This window comes from Ruditapes philippinarum, unplaced genomic scaffold (genome assembly GCF_026571515.1).
Source record: "Ruditapes philippinarum isolate M1 unplaced genomic scaffold, ASM2657151v2 ctg2961_1_1_1_1, whole genome shotgun sequence".
NCBI classification, from domain to species: Eukaryota; Metazoa; Mollusca; class Bivalvia; order Venerida; family Veneridae; genus Ruditapes; species Ruditapes philippinarum.
Genome location: NW_026854905.1, coordinates 68,066 through 90,397, shown reverse-complemented (window position 1 = coordinate 90,397; position 22,332 = coordinate 68,066). Strand labels below are relative to the sequence as shown.

The following is a 22,332-nucleotide window of genomic DNA, read 5'->3' as shown; positions in this document are numbered from 1 at the left end:
AATGGTTGATTTCTTACATAGGGATGGAAACGAGAAAAGGGAGCGTTGGCCTAGTGGTTAAGGTATTTGCCCCTCAACCTGTAGATCATTGGTTCGAGCCCTAATCGGGTAACGACCATGGGTCTTCATATGACTTCAGTACTGGTTGGTTTCAAGAATCGGACTTGAAAGTGATAAATATAAGTTTCAAGAACTTGTTTCGCAATCAAGCTTAAATAAATATGTTGTTCCCAAACGAAAAACAATGTGTAAACAGTATAATCACTAAACACAATCACAAAGACATTAAATGATTGCGTACGAAGCCGAAGTCTTCTATTAGGAACTCTTTTGCTGATATAAAAACTTATAATATTAATAATATCATTCATATCAATATATAGTATAAGAGATTATATATGTCTGAGATACATTTCAAATAAATACTTTTTACGACGAACACATGATCATGACCACACTAAAATCCATAAAGAGAAACATGAATTATGTTGCTCATACCCATACTCATATAACTACTCAAAACGATCGATTGAAGCTACAAACTACTGAAAACAATGGATTTTAGGCTACAAAACCGCTGAAAACAATTGATTTTAGGCTACGAAACCACTGAAAACAATTGATTTTAGGCTATGAAACCACTGAAAACAATTGATTGATGCTACAAAAGCACTGAAAACAATTGATTTTAGGCTACGAAACCACTGAAACAATTGATTTTGGGCTACAAAATCATGGAAAAAAGAATCAACTGTTGATACTTAAAATCACTTTAAACAATCAATTATTATTACCAAACCACTTAAAACATTCGACTATTGATATGCATAACGATTTAAAACATTTAATAATTATTACAAAACCACTTAAAACAATTGATTGTAGGCTACAAACAAATTAAAGTAATCGACTGTTGTTATATGTAACTTCTTTAAGCCTTCAATTATTATCATATATCCATTTTGAAATATAGATTATATCTACAACTATGGAATTTCATTAATACACCACAAGACATCAAATAATTCTGGCAATCAATTTTGAAAGTGATATTTCTACAAGCTAACTAATAATAGTATTGGCGTTTATGTGCATCTTTATCCACTGATCTCTGTTCAGCAGCTATTCGTTGGTAGGCAAGCGATAATATAAAATCAAAATCTAATGTAGTAGAGATTTGTGTTTGATATGAAGACTGACATGTGATACGACCTATCCTGAAAAAAAAAACTTAATTAGTCCCCTACCGGTTTACCGGAGGGGACTTTAGGTTTACCCTCCGTCCGTCTGTCCGTCTGTCCGTCCGTCCACAAAACTGGATCCCGCGATAACGCAAAAAGTACTGAAAATATTTTAATGAAACTTGAAATATGGATAGATGGCAGTATGGAGATTATGCACGTCTTTTTCTTTTCTTCTTATGTTGAAAATTCTGGATGCTATGGCAACAAATAGACTGAAAATATGGCAAATTTTACACATAACCTGGATCCAGTGATAACACAAAAAGTACTGAAAATATGTTAATGAAACTTGACATATGGGTAGATGGCAGTATGGAAATTATGCACATCCTTTCCTTATCTTCCTATGTTGAAAATTCTGGTTGCTATGGCAACAAATAGACTGAATTTCAAGATTTCTTATTCTTATTTTTTAAGTTTTTTCAATATAAGTTCTTTATTTCTTAAAGTATTTTCTTCAAACTTTAAATATAAGTTGTTTGTCATCAATCATATCATATGTGACAAGGTTTACAACTCTAGCACAAAATTTATCAGAATTACCTCCCTTGAACTTAAAATTTTCATGAAAAAAACATTGTTTTTTTTAATAACTTCTTTTTCTGAATGTATCTACTTCAAACTTCATATAAATGTTTCTTATTATCACTCAACATTTGTGAGTGTTCAATACTCTAGCAAGACTATTTCCAGAATTATGCCCCTTTTGAACTTAGACTTTTTTTATGAGAAATTGGTAATTTTCGTTCTACATACACGGTACGAGCTTTTCGTGTCAAATTCAATATCACAGCTTTTAAAACAAATTTATAGTACATTTACTTAATGGTTACGAGGAACGTTAAATGTCTGCTTCAATCATTATAGAATTTTAAAAATGTTATATTTTGATAACAGGGATGTTTAAAAAATAACTTTAGAGTGTCCTTCAGTCCGTCTGTCTGTACAAAAAACACATAAAAACTGTTTCCTGTGATCACTTTTAAAGAACTTTTTCAACAAATTTACTTAAAATAGGAACATAAGTGAATGGCCAATGGCCCTTCAGAATGTTGCTTGGGCTCTTACCGGTAGGGGACTTATGGATTGCTTGCAATACTATGATAATTGCTTGTTTACCTTGCTACGACTGGAGAAGAAAGATGAGTGCGTCTGTATCATAATATATAGCCCGCATTTTTAAGCCACCTTATATAAAAAGATTGTCACGTGATACGAACTATCCTAAAAAAAGTTGTAATTTACCTTACTACGACTGGAGAAGAAAGACGAGTGCGTCTGTATCATAATATCGTCCGCATTTATACGCCACCACTGACTGTATATTTCCGCTTCCGCTTTGAGACGCCTTGAAAAAACAATATTTTACATTTGTAATATAGTCTAACTTTTTATTATTCTTTAGGTTTTTTTGTATCATTTTGATGAATTTACACAAAAGCTAAAATAATTCAAATATTTTATGGTGAAAACAGATCTATGACAGTACGTACACACGTATGCTTGTTTTTGCATTATTTGCAGACATTTCTAAGCTAGCCAGAAATGTTCTATTAACCCGACGGAATAAGAACCAGACCGCCTAAGTCATGGCAATTTGCTCATTAAAAGTGCGTTACAACTTTTTTCTCATTAAAAACCTTTCACCTCATTATCTTGTCAGTCTTGTTCATGTTCTGTCCGCATAAGCTGTGCGCATAGGGCTGTTGCGTATGCCACAACCAATTAAACTTTTACATTAAACTATGATACTTAACTTCAATGGTCTGGTTACAATGACGAAAGGATATGTGATTATTATCTAAGGAACGAGTGGGTACCTTGGCTGTGTGCAGCAGGACAATTTGGCTGAATATCATTCTTTCACGACTGCTATTTCAGCAATGCTAGCAACTTAACTCTAAGTATGATACATACAAATTTTGTTTTAAGAACACGAGGTGTTTTCAATTTTGTTATTTTTAAAACAAGTGAATTTGGATGATAAATATATGTCAATTTAGATGATAAATTTAAAATTCACCTATGCCGTTTTGTATAATGAAGAGGAAAAAAATATTCATATCATCCTTAGACAGAAATTCATATTTACACAGAGTTACGTTTATTTATTCATTAAAGAGGAAACATGGACGTGCAATAAGGGATCCACCTGAATAAGCACCTTAAAACCTATTTATCTACCAGGGCTTTTGATTTACTTGTTTATTATATTAACAATTTCCAGCAAATCAGGATTTTTAGAAACGTGTTGATCGTTTACCAACTCTTTTACCATAGTTAAACGATAACTGTCGAGCATTCAAATATCAGAAAAAGAAAAAAGTAACAATGAGTGCTAGGGAAGCGTTCAACGTATCGCCTTCCATGAAAGACTTTTCCCCATGAGATTTATCATTTGATTGGAAGACCCGTGGGATTCTATTACAAGTCCTTTTGCCCGCAAATATATGTAAAAGAACCTATGAGCAATTTCTTTGCTATATATTAAACTTATTTACATACCACATTCAAGAGCCTATGGCCACGAAAATGTTATATTCAACTTGCAAGCTTTGGGCATGCTTAGTTGCAGTCCACTTTGTGTGTGTTTATGTTTTATTAATGATTAGTGTATTGTTTTATTTAATAATAGAAATTCATTTTGATATAGTTTCATAAGGCAGAAAGTTAAACTTTAATGAAAATCTAATTAATTTTGTTAACGAACTCTAAATAATTAAATTTAATATATTCAAACCTATACACAAAGAATCCCACACCGATGACGAGGACGATTACAGAACACAGGCAAATAGCGACAATAGCCGACTGTGGTAAATCTGTAAATATATATAAATCCATTGTTTGAAATATTGACAGAAACAATATTGATTGAAACAAGTGTATAATTAAACTGTTAAAATTACCGGCGTAAATCATGGCTTGAGAAACAACACAATTGAAATATAAGATAAGATTGTCATGGAAATAATTGTTATTTAACATAACTTTTTTCTCAGAAATGACAAAAGATAGTTGTTAATTCTATTGTATCATTATTTTACAATGTATTGTCAATAATCTGTAAACTTGTCAAACAACAAAAACTACAACGACGACGGTGACAAAACCTGTATCTATCTAGTTATTTTACATTTATAAAATTACTTATAGCATAAATTAATGAGAAGACGTTTATTATCAAAGTCAAATTGCAAATGCATCTCTTAAAACTTTGCTATAATGATATCGGTTTTTTGCTTTTCATATTTGTCATTGCTCTAAAGTTATTTAGATTTGACGCGAACCTTGACACCTGACATGGTACTTATTAATTAAAAATGCATTAGTCATTTGTTGTAAAAAAATGTTTGGAATACTTAATATGTTTAAATTATTTTAACAGTCCATAAAATGTGATGAAACGCAAAATGTGTTAGTTTCTGATGGCATTCCATGAATAAAAGGGACTGCACTGAGGTTTTTCCGACACGACGAGACTGGCGACGGGATTGGAAATATTTTTCTGAAATTTGTTTATCTACTGATTAAGGTCTGGACTAATAACTTGTGTCCCTCATCCCGTTTTGCCGGAATAATATTTTTATTGTAGATAATGACAACGCCGTCCACTTAAATCCGGTTAAGAATAGCATTCAAACGAATTTTCAATTACTTCAGAGTATATTTCTTAGTTATCCTTTGCAAGGTTTCCCATTTTCAAGTGCTTGATTTACATAATAATTGTTAGGTCTTCAATTTTTGTTATTATGGCTTTTGGTCTCAATGGCGTTCTCTTAACAATAAAACTTCCTTTCGTTTACTTCTTCAAAAAATAAAAGTTAAAATTAAATTTCAAAATTAACTAGAGCCGTCAGTGATGACCCGCAACTGGGTACTTATAAAATAATTTGAAACTAAAAATACTTTACATACTGTAAACAACACAGAGCTCTCCGTTAAATCCACAAGCTGGAACGTTTGGTGGAGGGTCACCAGAGCCTGGCCAATGTATTGGAACCCCGGGGATAAACTCAAACTTATGTGTCCATCCTAAATATTGTGCAACCACCTGTAAGTTATTATAGAAATGAATTTGAAGAACAAATTAAACAAATAAGAAGGTAAAGCAGTGAAACTCAACAAATGCTTTTATATATTGAAGCGTGTGTTACGAAAATATCAAATAGTTCAATTCTAAATCTTAATAGGTTATAAAAAGTTCTTGCTTAATTTACTAAGAAAAACATATAAAAGAAGTGTTGATTTAAGGTAGTACACCCCTAATGCATTGTCTCCACTTTGAAGAGTATTCAAATAGGATAAAATCACTGTAAAGTGTATTGAAACTGAGGGGGCGTGGGTTCAAACCCCAGAAGGGGCATTTTTTTTTCTTTCTTTTTTTTCTTTTTAACATTTTTTATTAATCTCTCAGACCCCCTATGGAAGAAAAAAGTGTTTTATTTTAATTATATAATTATTGTAGGTATATATTTACTAAATAATGCCAAATTTAATAGCAAATATGATACCAGATATTTTCAAAGTTCAATAAAATAAAAACTAAACGGTAAAAGTATTTTATATTTTGCAAGATCAACCAATATACATTAAAGAAAATTTAGGCAAACTTTGAAAATAGCCCCTCATTTTGAAAAATTTTAGGGATATTTTAAATAAGGCTTTTTACATAGGGAGATGGTCAAATTAGTGTTTTAAGTGGGTGGAGTAGGGTTACATTTTTATACATATTAAAAACATTTCGTTTAAAAACAATCATTTTGCTTGTTTAATATGTTACCTAAATGTCATTATTTATTTCTTAACAATGAGCAAAAGGAATACATTTTTCATAATGATGATATTATAGATTTTTTTAGAGTTTCCTCATTTCTGAAAAAATCCCTTCTAATGGCAAAGTTTTAGTTCATAAAAATGTCCATAACTCATAAACCACACGGTAAATTTTGTTTAAATTTTGCATACAGGTGACATTTAAGGCATATAACTGTCCTATGTTGTCAAATTTACAATTCCTTATAGTGCCCATTAGGGGTGTACTACCTTAAATGCATATTGACAATGCATTTTCTGCTTGCCTTTTTGTTACAATTTTCTTTAAAGTGGATTTTTACATAAAATATTTATAATCGGGCAATCTTTCACATTTTAGTTATATATTTTTCTCTTCATATATAAAAGACCTATATAATTATACATGATGAATATTGTTTCTAGCGACAAACAAATTTGTATTAGCTAAGGACATAGTACAAATGTATATAATATAGAGCTAGATAAAAGGCTGAATTAAATTGAAATTTAATATCTGTACATAACAATTTTGTAAGTGCTAAAATTTGTAATAATGTTAAAAGCAGACTTTTAATGTTCCTCGTAACCATTAAGTTAATGTACTAAAAATTTGTTTTAAAAGCTGTGATATTGAATTTGACACGAAAAGCTCGTACCGTGTATGTAAAACGAGATTCCTTCATTTATATGAGCTTACGAAAGATATTTTTTTCGTTTAAAATTACAGCAATGCATTAGGCGCTTTAAACAAATTCAGAAGTATTCAAGCGTCTTCAGTTGTTAGGAAATCGTTATACGGTTTCAGGGAAAAGGTGAATATAAAATATCATTGAAACAAAAAAGACATAGTAAATTTCAAAACAAATGTTAACAAACAATGTACGTATTTCACGCCATAATCATTGTTGAATTAAAGCTTATATCTATAACGAGTACCTAGCTTGAAGGGTTTTGTTGTTGTTGTTGTTTTTTGTTGTTGTTATTTTTGTTGTTGTTTTGGTTGTTGTTTTATCATTCTTGTTTTAATTTTGCACAAATTGAATATATTCGCCTATGCAATCTTGTTGTCAATGTAAAAGATAAAAATCAAAATTCTAAAAATGTACCAGAATTGACATTCTCAAAATACATATAAATAAATTAAAATAAATTATTGACCTGGAACTCGCCGGTGTTTGGATTAAGGTCAAGTAGGGTAAAGTCTGTATCTCTGTCACCATTCTCATTAACAAACACTGGTCCACCTATACCTGTTGAGACAAATGTGACACATATAATGAAGGAATAACCACTATTGTGATAAAGGAAAAATTGGAAAACATATCATGTAGGAATAACCACTATTGTTATAAAGGAAATATTTGAAAATATATAATGAAGGAATAACCACTATTGTAATAAATGAAATATTGGAAAACATATAATGAAGGAATAACCACTATTGTGATAAAAGAAATGTTGGAAAACATATAATGAAGGAATTAAAAATTATTGGGATAAAGGAAAAAAATTAATGCATATAATGAAGGAATAACCACTATTGTAATAAAGGAAATATTTAAAAAAAACATACGATGAAGAAATAACCACTATTGTAATAAAGGAAATATTTAAAAAAAACATACGATGAAGAAATAACCACTATTGTGATAAAGGAAATATTGGAAAACATATCATAAAGGAATAACCACGATTGTGATAAAGGAACTATTGAAAAACATATAATGAAGGAATAACCACTATTGTAATAAAGGAAATATTGTCAATCATATAATGAAGAAATAACCACTATTGTTATAAAGGAAATATTATAAAACATATCATGTAGGAATAACCATTATTGTAATAAGGGAAATATTGGAAAACATATAATGAAGGAATAACCACTATTGTAATAAGAGAAATATTGGAAAACATATAATGAAGGAATAACCACTATTGTGATAAAGGAAATATTGGAAAACATATAATGAAGAAATAACCACTATTGTAATAAAGGAAATATTGGAAAACATATAATGAAGGAATAACCACTATTGTAATAAGGGAAATATTGGAAAACATATCAAAAAGGAATAACCACGATTGTGATAAAGGAACTATTGAAAAGCATATCATGTAGGAATAACCACTATTGTAATAAGGGAAATATTATAAAACATACGATGACGAAATACCCACTATTGTGATAAAGGAAATTTTGGAAAACATATCATGAAGAAATAAATACTATTGTAATAAGGGAAATATTAGAAAACATATAATGAAGGAATAACCACTATTGTTATAAGGGAAATATTGGAAAACATATAATGAAGGAATAACCACTATTGTAATAAAGGAAATATTGGAAAACATATAATGAAGGAATAACCACTATTGTGATAAGGGAAATATTGAAAAACATATAATGAAGAAATAACCACTAGTGTGATAAAGGAATATTGAAAAACATAAAATGAAGAAATAACCACCAGTGTGATAAAGGAATATTGAAAAACATATCATGAAGGAATAACCATTATTGTAATAAAGGAAATATTGAAAAACAAATAATGAAGAAATTACCTATATTGTGATAAAGGAAATATTGTTAAACATCTCATGAAGGAATAACCATTATTATAATAAAGGAAATATTGTTAAACATCTCATGAAGGAATAACCATTATTATAATAAAGGAAATATTGAAAAACATATAATGAAGAAATAACCACTATTGTGATAAAGGGAATATTGTAAAACATATAATGAAGGAATAATCATTATTGTAATAAAGGAAATATTGTAAAACATATCATGTAGGAATAACCACTATTATGATATAGAGGATATTTGTTTAGTTCAGTGTATGATCGTAATATATTTCACCGAGTGAGGACCAAAAGGTATATTTCACGAGTGGCGCAGCCACGAGTGAAATATGAACTTTTGGTGTTCACAAGGTGAAATATATTACGATCTTACACTAAACTAAACAGATTTTCTTTTTATTGTATGCAAAGAAAAGTTTTAAAAAGACATTAAACCTAATACTGAATGAAAAGCGCGCCAAATAATAATACAACGTGACGTCATTTACGACGTCACGTCATTAAGTTGGTACCCAGTACTGTGCACGCTGGTATTTCACTGAAACAACGTAAGGGGTTTAAATTCAAAACAGTGAAATTATCAATTTGGTAATTATACTGTTTCAAACAGTGAAACTACCAGTTTTATATCACTGCTATATAGAGGATATTTGTTTGTTTTGTATGTAAGATTGAAATATAATTTCACTGAGTGAACACCAGATGCAATATTTTCACAAGTGGCGTAGCCACGAGTAAAAATATAATAACTGGTGTTCACGAATGAAATATATTTCAATCTTATATGTAAAACAAACAAATTTTCTTTTTATTTTATGCTTTTTAAGTTATTTTAAGTAATGTTTTACTGATTTTGCCGCGCATTCTCCTTAGTGACGTCATTATATCATGACGTCACATCATCATTTTAAAATCTAGTTCCGTTAGATTTCTCTAATTTTGTTATATTTCTAACATGATGTATGATAACATTGACTTTCTTTTCCAAAATAAGCAAAATTTACGTATGACGGCATTTATTTCTGCCAGTTATTCCATTTATTTATGATTTTCTGTTCATCCGCATTCAGATATATAGTCCGGCTACAGTGAAAATTATATTTTATAAATTTCACTAGTGGTTTATCAGAATATAATCATCTGATATATTACAATAAAACACTGGAAAGCATGAAATAAATTTCTATAAACCACCGAAAAGCATGTAATAAAAAGGAAATATTGGAAAACATATTCATTTAATTTTTTAAATTGATTCTATATCTAAACTTACCGACAAATGGTTATGTTGTTCTTGTATTTTGATTCGACAAGAACAGCATATACATACTCAAGCAAATATGAATATAAACTTATATGATGCATTATATTATAAACATGTATCTTATTAAATTAATTCAATACAATGTATGAAGTTCACTTATCTGTAAGTTTTACTAGACAGTGGTAATTTATTTAACATTATGTAAATTTGATTGTCCTTTTGTTCTGATGTTCATTTTAATTGATGATATACATTTTTTTGTATACCTTCTCCATTTACACATGTTATTGTATGTATATGCTTTACACTGTCTTGTCATTTATCATGTATCTGTTTATCCTCATGGGCCATTTGGTCCAATGGAATATTGAAATAAACTTATCAAACTTATCAAACTTATCATGATGGATTAACCATTATTGTAATAAAGGAAATATTTTAAAACATATCATGAAGGAATAACCATTATTATGATAAAGGAAATATTGGAAAACATATCATGATGGAATAACCATTATTGTAATAAAGGAAATATTGTAAAACTTATCATGTAGGAATAACCACTATTGTGATAAAGGAAATATTGTAAAACATACCATGAAGGAATAACCACTATTGTTATAAAGGAAATATTGGAAAACATACCATGAAGGAATAACCATTATTATGATAAAGGAAATATTGGAAAACATATCATGATGGAATAACCATTATTGTAATAAAGGAAATATTGTAAAACTTATCATGTAGGAATAACCACTATTGTGATAAAGAAAATATTGTAAAACATATGTAGGAATAAACACTATTGTGATAAAGGAAATAAAGGAAAACATATCATGTAGGAATTACAACTACTTTGATAACGGAAATTTAGGAATTTCAACTTTAATTGTTATAATGAAAATATCGTTTAACATATCATGTAGGAATAACCACTATTATGATAAAGGAAATATTGGAAAACATATCTCGTAGAAAAAAAACATAATTGTGATAAAGATAGAGGAAATATTGGAAAACATATTTCATAGAAAAAAAAATTATTGTGATAAAGGAAATATTGGAAAACATTTCATAAACATATCACATTATAGTGCAATCATTCCTGGCCATTTTTAAATTAAATTTTGAACAAATACGTAAATATCACAATATAACACCTCTAGTCTATTCTCATAACATTTAATTTATGATATACAGTTAAAATAATTGCTCTTGGTATTGTGCTATAGATAATGTCTTTCTTATAATGTGAGATTGTTTAAAGAGAACTCTTGTGCACATGCAAAGACCACAAAGGACCAGAATAGAAAAACAAATGCGGGACACCGGACGAAAGCACGAAATTACGACACAATGCACGCATCTACTAACCTGGAAACGTTCTATTCCACATCCTTTTAACAACTTGTGCTCCGTCTCTAGGATCTTCTCCTTCAGATAATGTCTCATTTAGCGCATGCGCATACAAGATGAATGAGTCATAGTGGCCGATGTTATAAATACTTACCTGAAAGACAGAACAACTAGAATATATAAAATGGTCTCAGAAAATATCTAAAGTCATGCTTCCATGGGAACTTGCCTTCTCTAAAGTTTAAAAGTGAAGTTTAAACATAGCCATTTTTATATATACTAAGCCATTTTTATATATACTATGATTTTAGGGGTATTGTGATGCATATTCAATACCGACCAACGCTGATGCCATGTCAGAAAACTTTATCGTGACGTTAAAAAAAGTTCAAACCATTGACAAATGATATATGACATTGTTTATTGTGTGCATGAAATATTATTGTGGAAGTTGGGGTGGGGGTGAGGAGTGGGGGGGAATAAAAGTAAAAATATCGCCATTCGTTCATTCTTTTGGGCCTGAAATGCAGATGAAATCATATGAAAATATGAGTCCAAGACAGTTACATAACTGTCGATTGAGTATAAGGTATAATTTCATACTATACTTCGTGACCTTGCCTCCATGTGTAGTAATACTCGGTTTATATATATTCCATACAATACCCCGTGACCATCCCTACATGTGAAGTTATACTAGGTTAATATAATTTCATAAAATACCTCGTGACCTACCCTCCATGTGTAATTATACTCAGTTAATATAATTTCTTGCATATCGTGCCCTCAACTAAATTTGTAGTTATAATTATATACCATACCTCATGACCTTCCCTCCATGTATAGTTATACTCGGTTAATGCCCTTGCTTTCACATCTTGTTCAAATTCAAAGAATTCTTGCGTAATTGGTCGACGAGGTCTGATGACCATGACTGACTGATAAGCCAATCTGGCTTCCTGGAATAAACGAAAATTTCAGCTTGAACGTTGCAGTGTGTTCTATAAAGATTTGACGAAATCATTTTAAATAAACATACACATAAAAAATAAATTAGTTTTTACAAAGATCATAATTTGCCTGTTGATGAACTTTAAATTACAGTACGCTAAGGCTTGTGCTTTAGAATTTGTTAACCATTAATAAATTTAAAGAGAACTGTCTCTTCAAATATCTCGACAATTTATTAAAATAATTTTGCAATAAAACAATCTGTATATCAAAAAATAAAAAGTTGGTCGTCTTTAATTACACTATATTTTTCATCTTTAATTTCCTTCATACATTTTATAACAGTGATGAGAAAACATGTAGAAAGAATTGGCTCAGGCAATTTGAAATTTGAAAATAAAGAGATGTCTTTTAAAAGTGGTTTAGACCTTTTTACGACGCTTTGTTGCATTGTTTTTCAGCTGGAAGTTTTACTTTCTCTCGTATATGTCATCTGCTTATTGCAAGAAAAACATTCATCTACTTAGAAGATTTCTCTTTATATTAGTTATGTCAAAAACGTGAACATTCTGAAATTTATGTATTGTTTTTTTTTTTTCTTTTTTGTTTTTTTTCTATTTATTTATTTTTATATATTTTTTTTCTTTTTTTTTTTTTTTTTGAAAAAGAAATGCAAAAATAGATAAGACCAAATAAATTCCGCTCGGTTTACATGGTTTAAATTCGTTGATTTGCCTATCCTCGAAAATCACGAAAATTAATGCCTAACGAATAATGATGATTTTGCAGTAGGCAACATATTTTGATATGAATTAGAGGTATACAAACTTCAGCAAAACAATGCAAGTAATAAATCTTTTCTTCCATACAATTACCAAAACTCACCGTGTCTAAATCATCATCTCTTCGCCATGTATATTTGCCGACCGGGGGATCTCCGTGAAGTTGAAAATAAAATATAAAAACGTATTCTCCATCCACCAGGCCAGACTGTCGTGCTTTAAGAACCATCTTCCTAAACACATCCCCATGACAAGATACTATGAACACTGAAATAATGAATTCATCGATGGTATGAAATTTTAAATTGAAAAAGAAAACTGAAATAAATAGAGAAAAAATAACAATGGAAACCTTTAATGTCGCGTAATAGGACTTGTGTGATACGAAGAACCAGAATGACTCAAATCCACGGTCACTGGGTCGAAAGACAGGCATTTTAACATCTAGGCTACATCTTCTACATGTATGTGGTCATCAGCGGAAATATTTGATTGAATGCTTTGGAATATACATGTTTAGGCAACGTGCACTGTACGAACCAAGTAATATTTTAAGCAAAAAATATATAACATGCGTTTGTTAACTCATTTGTAATAAACACATTTTACTGTGATATAACTACTTTGGCTAACCTGGAGGCAAACTAGAAGCAAATTAATATAATGTATACTTCAAGTCTAGAAAATGCTATAACGAACTTTAACCGTAATCTATATTATTTTTTTCAAATAGCGAAACATCAAACCTCTAGCTTTCGAAGCAGCCGTCGCTATCGTCCTGGATAATTCTGTTGTCAAATCATCTGAATGTCCGTTAAATGGTACAGGATATGACCTAATATGAGGGGATTCCTCGGAAAAACTTCGCTATAAATTAAATAATAACATCTAAGATCTTTACTTTTCTTGAGTCTAATATACATTTATATACATTTTCACAAAACATAGATCAAAAAAGAAGGGGAAACGGGCTCCTGTTTAAACACTCTGTCCCTTAACAATATATAACTAAATCATAAATCTTAAAATCTGCAGACCAGTGCCAACAAAATATATTATTATATTATTCACATAGGAACTGAATTATTAAGGTTGACACTAGTGTCAACAAGATAAAATTATTATATCATTTACTTGGATACGAGTACCAACAAGATACAATACTATATAAAATACCTGGACACTTATGTCAACAAGATATATAACTTATATTATTCATAAAGAAACTCTATCATATTGTTTACTTGGAGATAAGTGCCAACAAGACGCATAAACCTGGACGCTGTGTTATAACGATACTATAAACAGGTGAGCCAATAAGATATATAGCGCTTTCATCTATCTGTAAAATATTTCCAACAAGGTATATTGCTACATTATAATTTAAATACCTGGAGACTTGTCCCAACAAGGTTTGGTAAATACGTATTTGAATCGTAAATATTGGCTATATAAGTCCACTCAAACGCGTTGAACACCTCAATATAGAACAAGGCGAACACGTTCATCGTGAATGAGAGTCTTGACAACGTGGAAAATTCTTGTTTGTCTCCAAGTGACTCGTCCGTGCCAACATACGTGATATGAGGAATGTTCCATGAGGCCGCCATTCTCGACACCGTTTGTACTGACGGTGTGCAACCTGTAAAATTGTGAATTATATAACGTGGTAATTTTACGCTTTTATGCAAACTACGGAAAGAAAGAAATTATTCAATTACTCACAATTTGAGATACTAACAGTTAAAGGGTGCTAAGATTGCATAGAAATGCTGGATGCACTGGCGCAATTCATGTGAAGCTTAGATTGATCACTAGTGGCGCAGAATCGGTCAAACAACATAATCGACAATCGAATTGTATCAAACATAATCAACCGATTAAAATCGGTAAACAATCGAAACTATTTGTGCATATGCTTATGTGCATCTGCCAGTTGGTTATAGCCACGAAATACTACACTAGTACACTTCTTTTCAAATAAGTATTCTTTTACTTGCTTATAAAATATAATAATACATTACAAACTTAAGACTAGATATGCATATTAATTGTTTGTAAAACCATTTAAAGATCATGTAACTCATTTTTTAAGGTTTTATATCATAAATCTGATGCTCAAATGAAGATTTATCAATATTGTAAGTTCCAAAAAGCATTAATTGTAATTAACATTTCAAAATAATAAAGGGGGGTTATCAGAAATTCATTTTCTATAAAGACTAAGTCAAGTTTTTCAATAAGAAATGAATGCATATATTTTAATGATTACATATAATGTGAACACATATTTGCAATACATGTCTTACATATTCTTCGATGTTTGAAAATTGTGTTAGAAGTTTATATACATATATAAAATATAACTCAAGTGTGGTAACAACCTCAATTACAACATACAGGATCTTTAAAAAAATGAAACCTTTTGGCAAAGCATATACTCGTATTGTGATCACTTTCGGTTTCAGTTAGGGTAAATCTTCTGTAAGTATAATATCTTGGTTTTGTATTTAATATACCTTAGTATTGTATATATAATATCTTTTTAAGAAAACCTGATCAATATCGCACATTTCTGATCATGATAGCAATGTTAAAATATTCCCTACGTATGAGAATAGAAACCCCTTCATAATTACATTTTATTAAAAGTGCCTATATAAGCTCTGTATTGACCAAATAAATGGTTTTATTATATGATCTAAAAATAGCTGCAATCTCATTGGTCCAAACTGTAGTCAACATAACTTTTTATAAAATCATATTCACTGGGTGTAGTATCATATTAACTGGCTGAATTGGATTTTCCAAGTCTAAATATAGATTGAGACTCATATTCAATGATCACACATCGTAGACTGTTAATTACACGTGTAAATTAAAAAATAAATGTCGCGTTTTGTTCTTTATGGCATATTTCTCGATTGAAGTATCATAACTTTACTGTTATACTTAAAGGCTAAACCGCATCGATGAGTATAAACTTGAATTACTTTTGTATGCGCAGCGTTTGCGTAGTCGTTGCACGCCTAACACGTGCGTCTTTTTTCCCGCGCTTCAACGAGGCAAAAATTGTACATGTACATAAGGATGTACTTTTTCGTGATTTTTTTTTATTCTTAGCTAATCATATAATAAAACAATTATTGACTAGTGAGCCATTGAATATGATGTGATATTCAACGGCAGAAAGTCAAATTGACCTCGGCTATCGCCTCGGTCAATATGTCATCTGCCGGTGAATATCACATCATATTCAATGGCTCACTAGTCAATAATTGTATATTATGCCACAATCAAACACAATTCTGCCAAACAAATTATCAAATCACAAATTTCTGACTCTGTTTTTTTTAAATATTCAAACTAAGAAACACTGTAAATAATGTTTTTCAAGAAAATGTTGTTTTATTTCGTTCAAATATTGTTGACGTTTTATTTTTGATTTTTTAAAATGACATAAAACTATATTGTTAAGCAAACTAATAACAATATAAACACTGTTGTGCAGCGGCCTCCTGTAGAGTAATAATCTATTAACAACAAGATAATAAAATCTTTAATTGATATTAACCACCAAATTTCACCTCTCTATAGACCTCTCAGTAACAACCGACATATTTGTCTCAACAGAAGTTGTATTATACATGACAAAAGCATAGTGAAGCTTCCCCCATAAATATTTAAATTGTACCTAATTCTTTGCAAGGTTAGTGTATCTTTGAGGACTTATTTGAGAGATTTATTTCGACTTATTCCATGCATTTTTTTCATGCTGCAGAAAAAGAACGTACTTTAAACCTATTTTACAACAACTGGTAATGATAAAGATTATTTATGAAACAATACAAAAACAAACAGCAATAAGAACTATTCACGATCAATATCTTTAACTTGAATGCCTTTCAGAAATCTGAGATTCACCTACACTTACCTATTATTTACATGTAATATAAACTATATGATAGTTATATAAGTGCACTATCTAGTAAAGAAATATTAACAGAGATTTGATGAAATGCAATAAATGTAATACAATCTTTATTGAAAACGAATTTCATTTCAATTGTGTATGTACTATGTTATAAACAGAATATGCTGGAAACATTTACTAAATTGTTGTCACTGCCCACCCCCCCCCCCGCGCATACACACACTTACAACCCTAAATGAACGCATCTTCATTGCTCTCTGGACAAAACCATTCATTATTATAATGGGAAATTACGAAATATTCCATGCGTCAATAGTGGACTTAGAAGCGGTATACCTGTTTCGATTTCAGCAAGTTCAGAGCAAATGAAAACAATCTTGTACATGCATAGTGATGCATCCGCTAAATTACCGTGTAATATTTTATCTTAATATATATATTATGATATGCCTTAAAGGCACATTATGCCAATGAAATTATTTGTCCTTCTATAGAAATAGCAAACATGTATATTGTAATGTTATTTTTAAGGATATAACATGTGCGATGCAAATCACTTGAAAAAGTATAGCGTTGAACGTGAAAAATGCGGTACAAGTTAACAAAATATAAACAAGATGACCTCAATACCAAATTCTAAATGACTGTAATTAATTAACCAATTAATTAGTTAATTAATTAATAAATTAATTAAAAAGCAAAAGATGCTCATATATGTGGCCAAAGAGAAATTATTGGAAGCTATAACAGAACACCAAACAATAGAAAGCATTTGGGCCTTTAATTCTAATATAAAATATAAATGACAATCAATAATTAATTAATATCTCAAAGCAAAAATCTTTTTCTCAATAATGAAAGATAATATATAAATGTATTATATTCTTTGTAATTTAAGTCTTAATGAAGAATGGTCAAAAATAGCAAACTTATTTGTGCTGTTTTCATAATAACCGGCTTTTAACGTGATATATAACAAAGAAAACATTATCACATCCAGCGCTATTTAGATTTAGAAACAGTCATTTAGGTAAATATCTTATTGACTATCCAATTGTTTTCTTATGAATAATATAGTTATGATTTGACAAGTTCTATAATTACTACATATAATTATAAACAGTAGCGCGTATTCTATATTACATAGAAAATTTCTTTTATCGTGCATTGAATGCCTCACTTTGATAGAATATTTGCACGGAGTGCTCAAGTTCAGTTAGATTCGATATAAATACAAAGGTACTGGTGCAAAGAATTAATTCATTAGGTACATATCATAGTCTAGTAAGCAGTAGCCCTACACCAACCCATCCCATAGGAAAAGAAAAAAAAAACGGGGTAAAGTTGTTACATTCCGTATGTCCCCGAACTTTCGGATCAATGCGGTGGGGCTTGTTTGTGTTTTTTTCCCGAGGAATGACCAATTTGAAGTGTTCGGACTTCGGATTATACGGAAAAAAACGGGTCTTTTCAAGGACATTGAAAATCCAAATGACATGTCGATAATGGGTCTGTATTATAATTTACTAGTGCATTTCCAACTGAGAAAAAGGACAATTCGTTTAAAGAAGACATGCACACTGACAAATTAGACTTCGGACTGACAAATATACACGTGTTAGTTTCGTATATTTCTTCCATGTTAAATATCTTCCATAGACTTCCCAATCTTTCAATATCTAGACAAAACTATTCATCATTTTTTAGGAAATATATCAAAATATCTACTGACTGATTAGCTAACAGTGTAGACCATGCAGATCTCTGCTAATTGCGGCCTGCACTTGTCGTATGATTTGTCGCTGACAGGCTGAGTGTTGAAAATATTCATAAACGAGGCTGATTTAGATATACATCGTTTATACCAGCAATAAGAAGAAACATTTCACTATTTGTTAAAGAATATAAATGTCATCTCTTAAAACGATCTTCATAAAATTTATATTACTATTAGTTTGTTTTCTGTTGGGAGAACCACCGACTTTCGTTAAGCTTGCGGGGTAGCATACTTATATAAAATGATACAGTCCCTGACGGGATTCGAACCAACAGTGGTGATCGAGAAGATGCGAAGTCGTCTGTCTCTCATACAACGCATGCTAGTTGGTGTGCATACGATTGATGAGCTAAAATAAATTCAAGGTCAGCGACTTTTAATATTTGGCCATTTCAAATCATATTAAAATAACTTATAATTGATTGATTGATCGATTGATGATTTAGTTATTTATTAATTTATTTATCGATTAATTAATTGATAACTGGTTCATAATTATGATATTCAAATGAACTTCATTAGTTGTTAATACCGACCAACTGATAAGTGACCTAACTTTATTTTGATGAGATGATAATATTGTGTTTTGAATGACACTTAGATAAAAGAACTATACTAGACGTGTAATTTATACATCGGTCACATATAGGGCACATATCAAAAGTAGTGTAAAATTGTGAATGTCCTGTGAACTCATGTCATTATGAAAATACTAATTAGTCAACTTTCTACAAATTCATAACACAAACATTGTACAATGTTATTGTAGTGCGATATCTGTGAATGACCTAGCACATTTTCTGGCGTTTCCTTTGGAGACCATATAAATTATTTTAGAAAAAAAAAACATGATGTGTCGTTAGCCAGTATCACGTCATAGTCATATCCGTGAATTGCTTTATTCCAGTAAAGTATTGTGTGAAATTCTTATTTCACGACAGTGAACAGTGTTTGACATTAATTAGTTCATGGTGTTTATTTTTGTGTTTCAAGTTTTCATCCCCTAAAAAATCAATGTTATAACTACTTAGAAAATTGACGATAAAATTTTGGAAACAACATTTATTTTACTGTTCATCAGTTTTTTATAAATATCTTAAGATATATATTTTTACCTTTTTATCCTTACAACGGTAAACATCTTAAAATAAATTTGTCCAAATATTAATCTGGACAAAATAACTCACCACCATTAAGGAAAGTTTTAATATATGTACTGACAAATTGAAAACAGTACATATCTTGTTCAGACTGATTTGAGAGCTAATCTTGCCCTGTACTGGTTCCATGGGAAAAGCCAGTCAACGTTTATGATTAAAGTTGTTATGTTCATTATTATTATTTTAAAGCTTACGTATGTGCAAAGGTTAAGAATGTTGTTTTACAATGAATCCATTTCTTCTCGGGGGCAAGATTACAAAAAAAAATACATAATTCTGTTATCAAATGATAAAAATGAATTGATCTGATTCGACTTGCTTAAAATCTAAAAGACTCACTCTTACTAAATATGGAAGAAAACACTTTTCTAACAAAAACTTTGCATTATAACTAATGTATAGATTAAATCGGATATTGTATTATACAATATAATGCGTAAATATACAGATATTTCGATTTTCGCATATTTGTTATAAAGTTAAAATCTTATTCCGTTTAAATGGTGCGTGTAGAATACTAGTTTTATTCAAATTCTATAATTATATCTTAGACTACAGCTGAAGAATTGGATGTGAGGGCATAAAATCAAACAATTTTTAACCTATAATAAAATCATAATTCATTCTGTCTAGAAGACTTTAAGTCTATCCGGCAATTCTTACTTCTGCCCTTATTACTGAAGGGCATAATTTTTTTTCGGTTTGTAATGCAATGATTTCTTCCCATGAGAAGTATTTCTCGTGAAAAGTCTTTGCAATTAGAGTTTTTTTCCATACAAGACCAAACAACATGTTTCATATTCCCGACTATATATCTCATCACTTAGGTTCAGTTTGAAGAATAATACAAAAGTTTCAGAGGATATTTCATTTTTGTTACTGTATATGTTTTCCAAATTGCCTTAAAAGTTGAGGCATCCGATTAAATATGTTCCTGCTTCCACAACTTTATATCTGTGCCGCTAATTAACATTTCTTGTGTCAACATTTGCGGCATTTCTGTCACAGTATTAAAAACGGGAACGCTGATTTGAAGACAGTATTCTAGATTTGAAAAGTGATTAACATTTAAATTAAACTATGTTCAAGAAAGAACTGATATTGCTTCACAGACGTTTTAAAATACAAGATAAACATGTTTTCACTTCACACAAGTCTTTGCTTAACATTATATAGTCATTTGTGGGCACAATATAAATGTATAGTATCATTAAAATTTAAGAAAAGATCAATTTACTTTAGCTGAAACAGGGCACGCAGCTTCCCATACATAGTTTATTAGTTATTAATTTTTTATTCGAATAACACATATTCAGTTAGAATTTCATAGATTTAAATAAATCTTTCATTTTATGGGCTTCAAAAACTTTTTTAACAGCAGCTTTTTTACATTTTCTTTTTCATCTGATGCGGCATTCACGTCATGTAATAGTATATTTAAACGGAAACGCCGAAGACCTTAAGCTATGCAAGGATGAGCATAATATGTCTTTAAAATATCAGATATAAAGCATTTAAATAAAAGCAAGCTAAAGAACAAAGTTACCGTAATTCGCAAAGCTTGAAATCAAAATTAATAATCTAAAATCTTACCTGGACCAATAACCGCATGTGGGTGATATTTGTGGTACAATTCAGAAAACAAAGCTCCCCATTTGGTCGCCACACATGTTGGAACATCACACGGTGTAATCACATACTTTAGATTTGCGAGATCCTTTAACATATATCGCGTTTTATTTATAGCAATGTCTATGAGACCCTTTGTCCTGTTGATAGAAAAAGGGAAATCCAAAATATCCGAACGCTCAACAAGGACGCCGATTGTGATGTTGACACCGGATGCACGAGCCAGCAGAAGTGCACCTGTTACTATAAATAAACACCGTGTCATGATTTTTATTTTTGAAATTTTCAAAATCATAAATGTCTTAAACTTTGTCTTAGATCCGGTACATATAACAAAAACTTGAGATTGTCGTCTGCGTCGTGATCTTTCAGTATTTAATACAAGGTGTACGCAGACTTCAGCAGAATACAGATATTGACAGATATGTATTTTACCTAAGTTATAGAAAGCCACTGTCATTTAATGTATTGGAAAAATAACTTTTCAACAGAAATCATGGCATTTGTATTCACGGGGACGTGAGGACTGTAAATTTTATTTTTTCGCCTTCTTTCAAATGCCATTGTTTCATAATTTAATTAGATTTTATGGTAAACCAGTATCTTATTTCAAAATTAAATTAGCTTTCCATATAGTTTTTAATCATTGTAAACCACTATCTTATGTACAAGGCAATACATTACTTCGGGTTTGTTTTTCCACCAGCAAACACAGAGCAATCGTATATTTATAAAAAAGTCAAAGTATCTCAAACTCTTAAAATGTCTCTTCAAATTAGTAATGAAAGTATTTATAAGTGAAATGTAGACTTTATTAAAGTGAATTGAATTCGGTGTTTC

At 30.3% G+C, this 22,332-nt stretch overlaps 1 protein-coding gene across 1 annotated transcript; it reads right to left on the bottom strand.

Moving 5' to 3' along the window:
* Positions 1-2,489: 2,489 nt before the first annotated feature.
* LOC132741483 (atrial natriuretic peptide receptor 1-like) lies at positions 2,490-21,757 on the bottom strand (the record flags this gene model as incomplete). Its single annotated transcript, XM_060729651.1, is given in 10 exon segments — positions 2,490-2,592; positions 3,985-4,066; positions 5,163-5,298; positions 7,200-7,291; positions 11,278-11,413; positions 12,081-12,218; positions 13,096-13,259; positions 13,739-13,859; positions 14,384-14,634; positions 21,457-21,757. Coding segments are annotated over 10 exon segments (1,524 nt in total), but the record flags the coding sequence as incomplete, so codon positions are not given.
* Between the last annotated feature and the right edge of the window lie 575 nt (positions 21,758-22,332).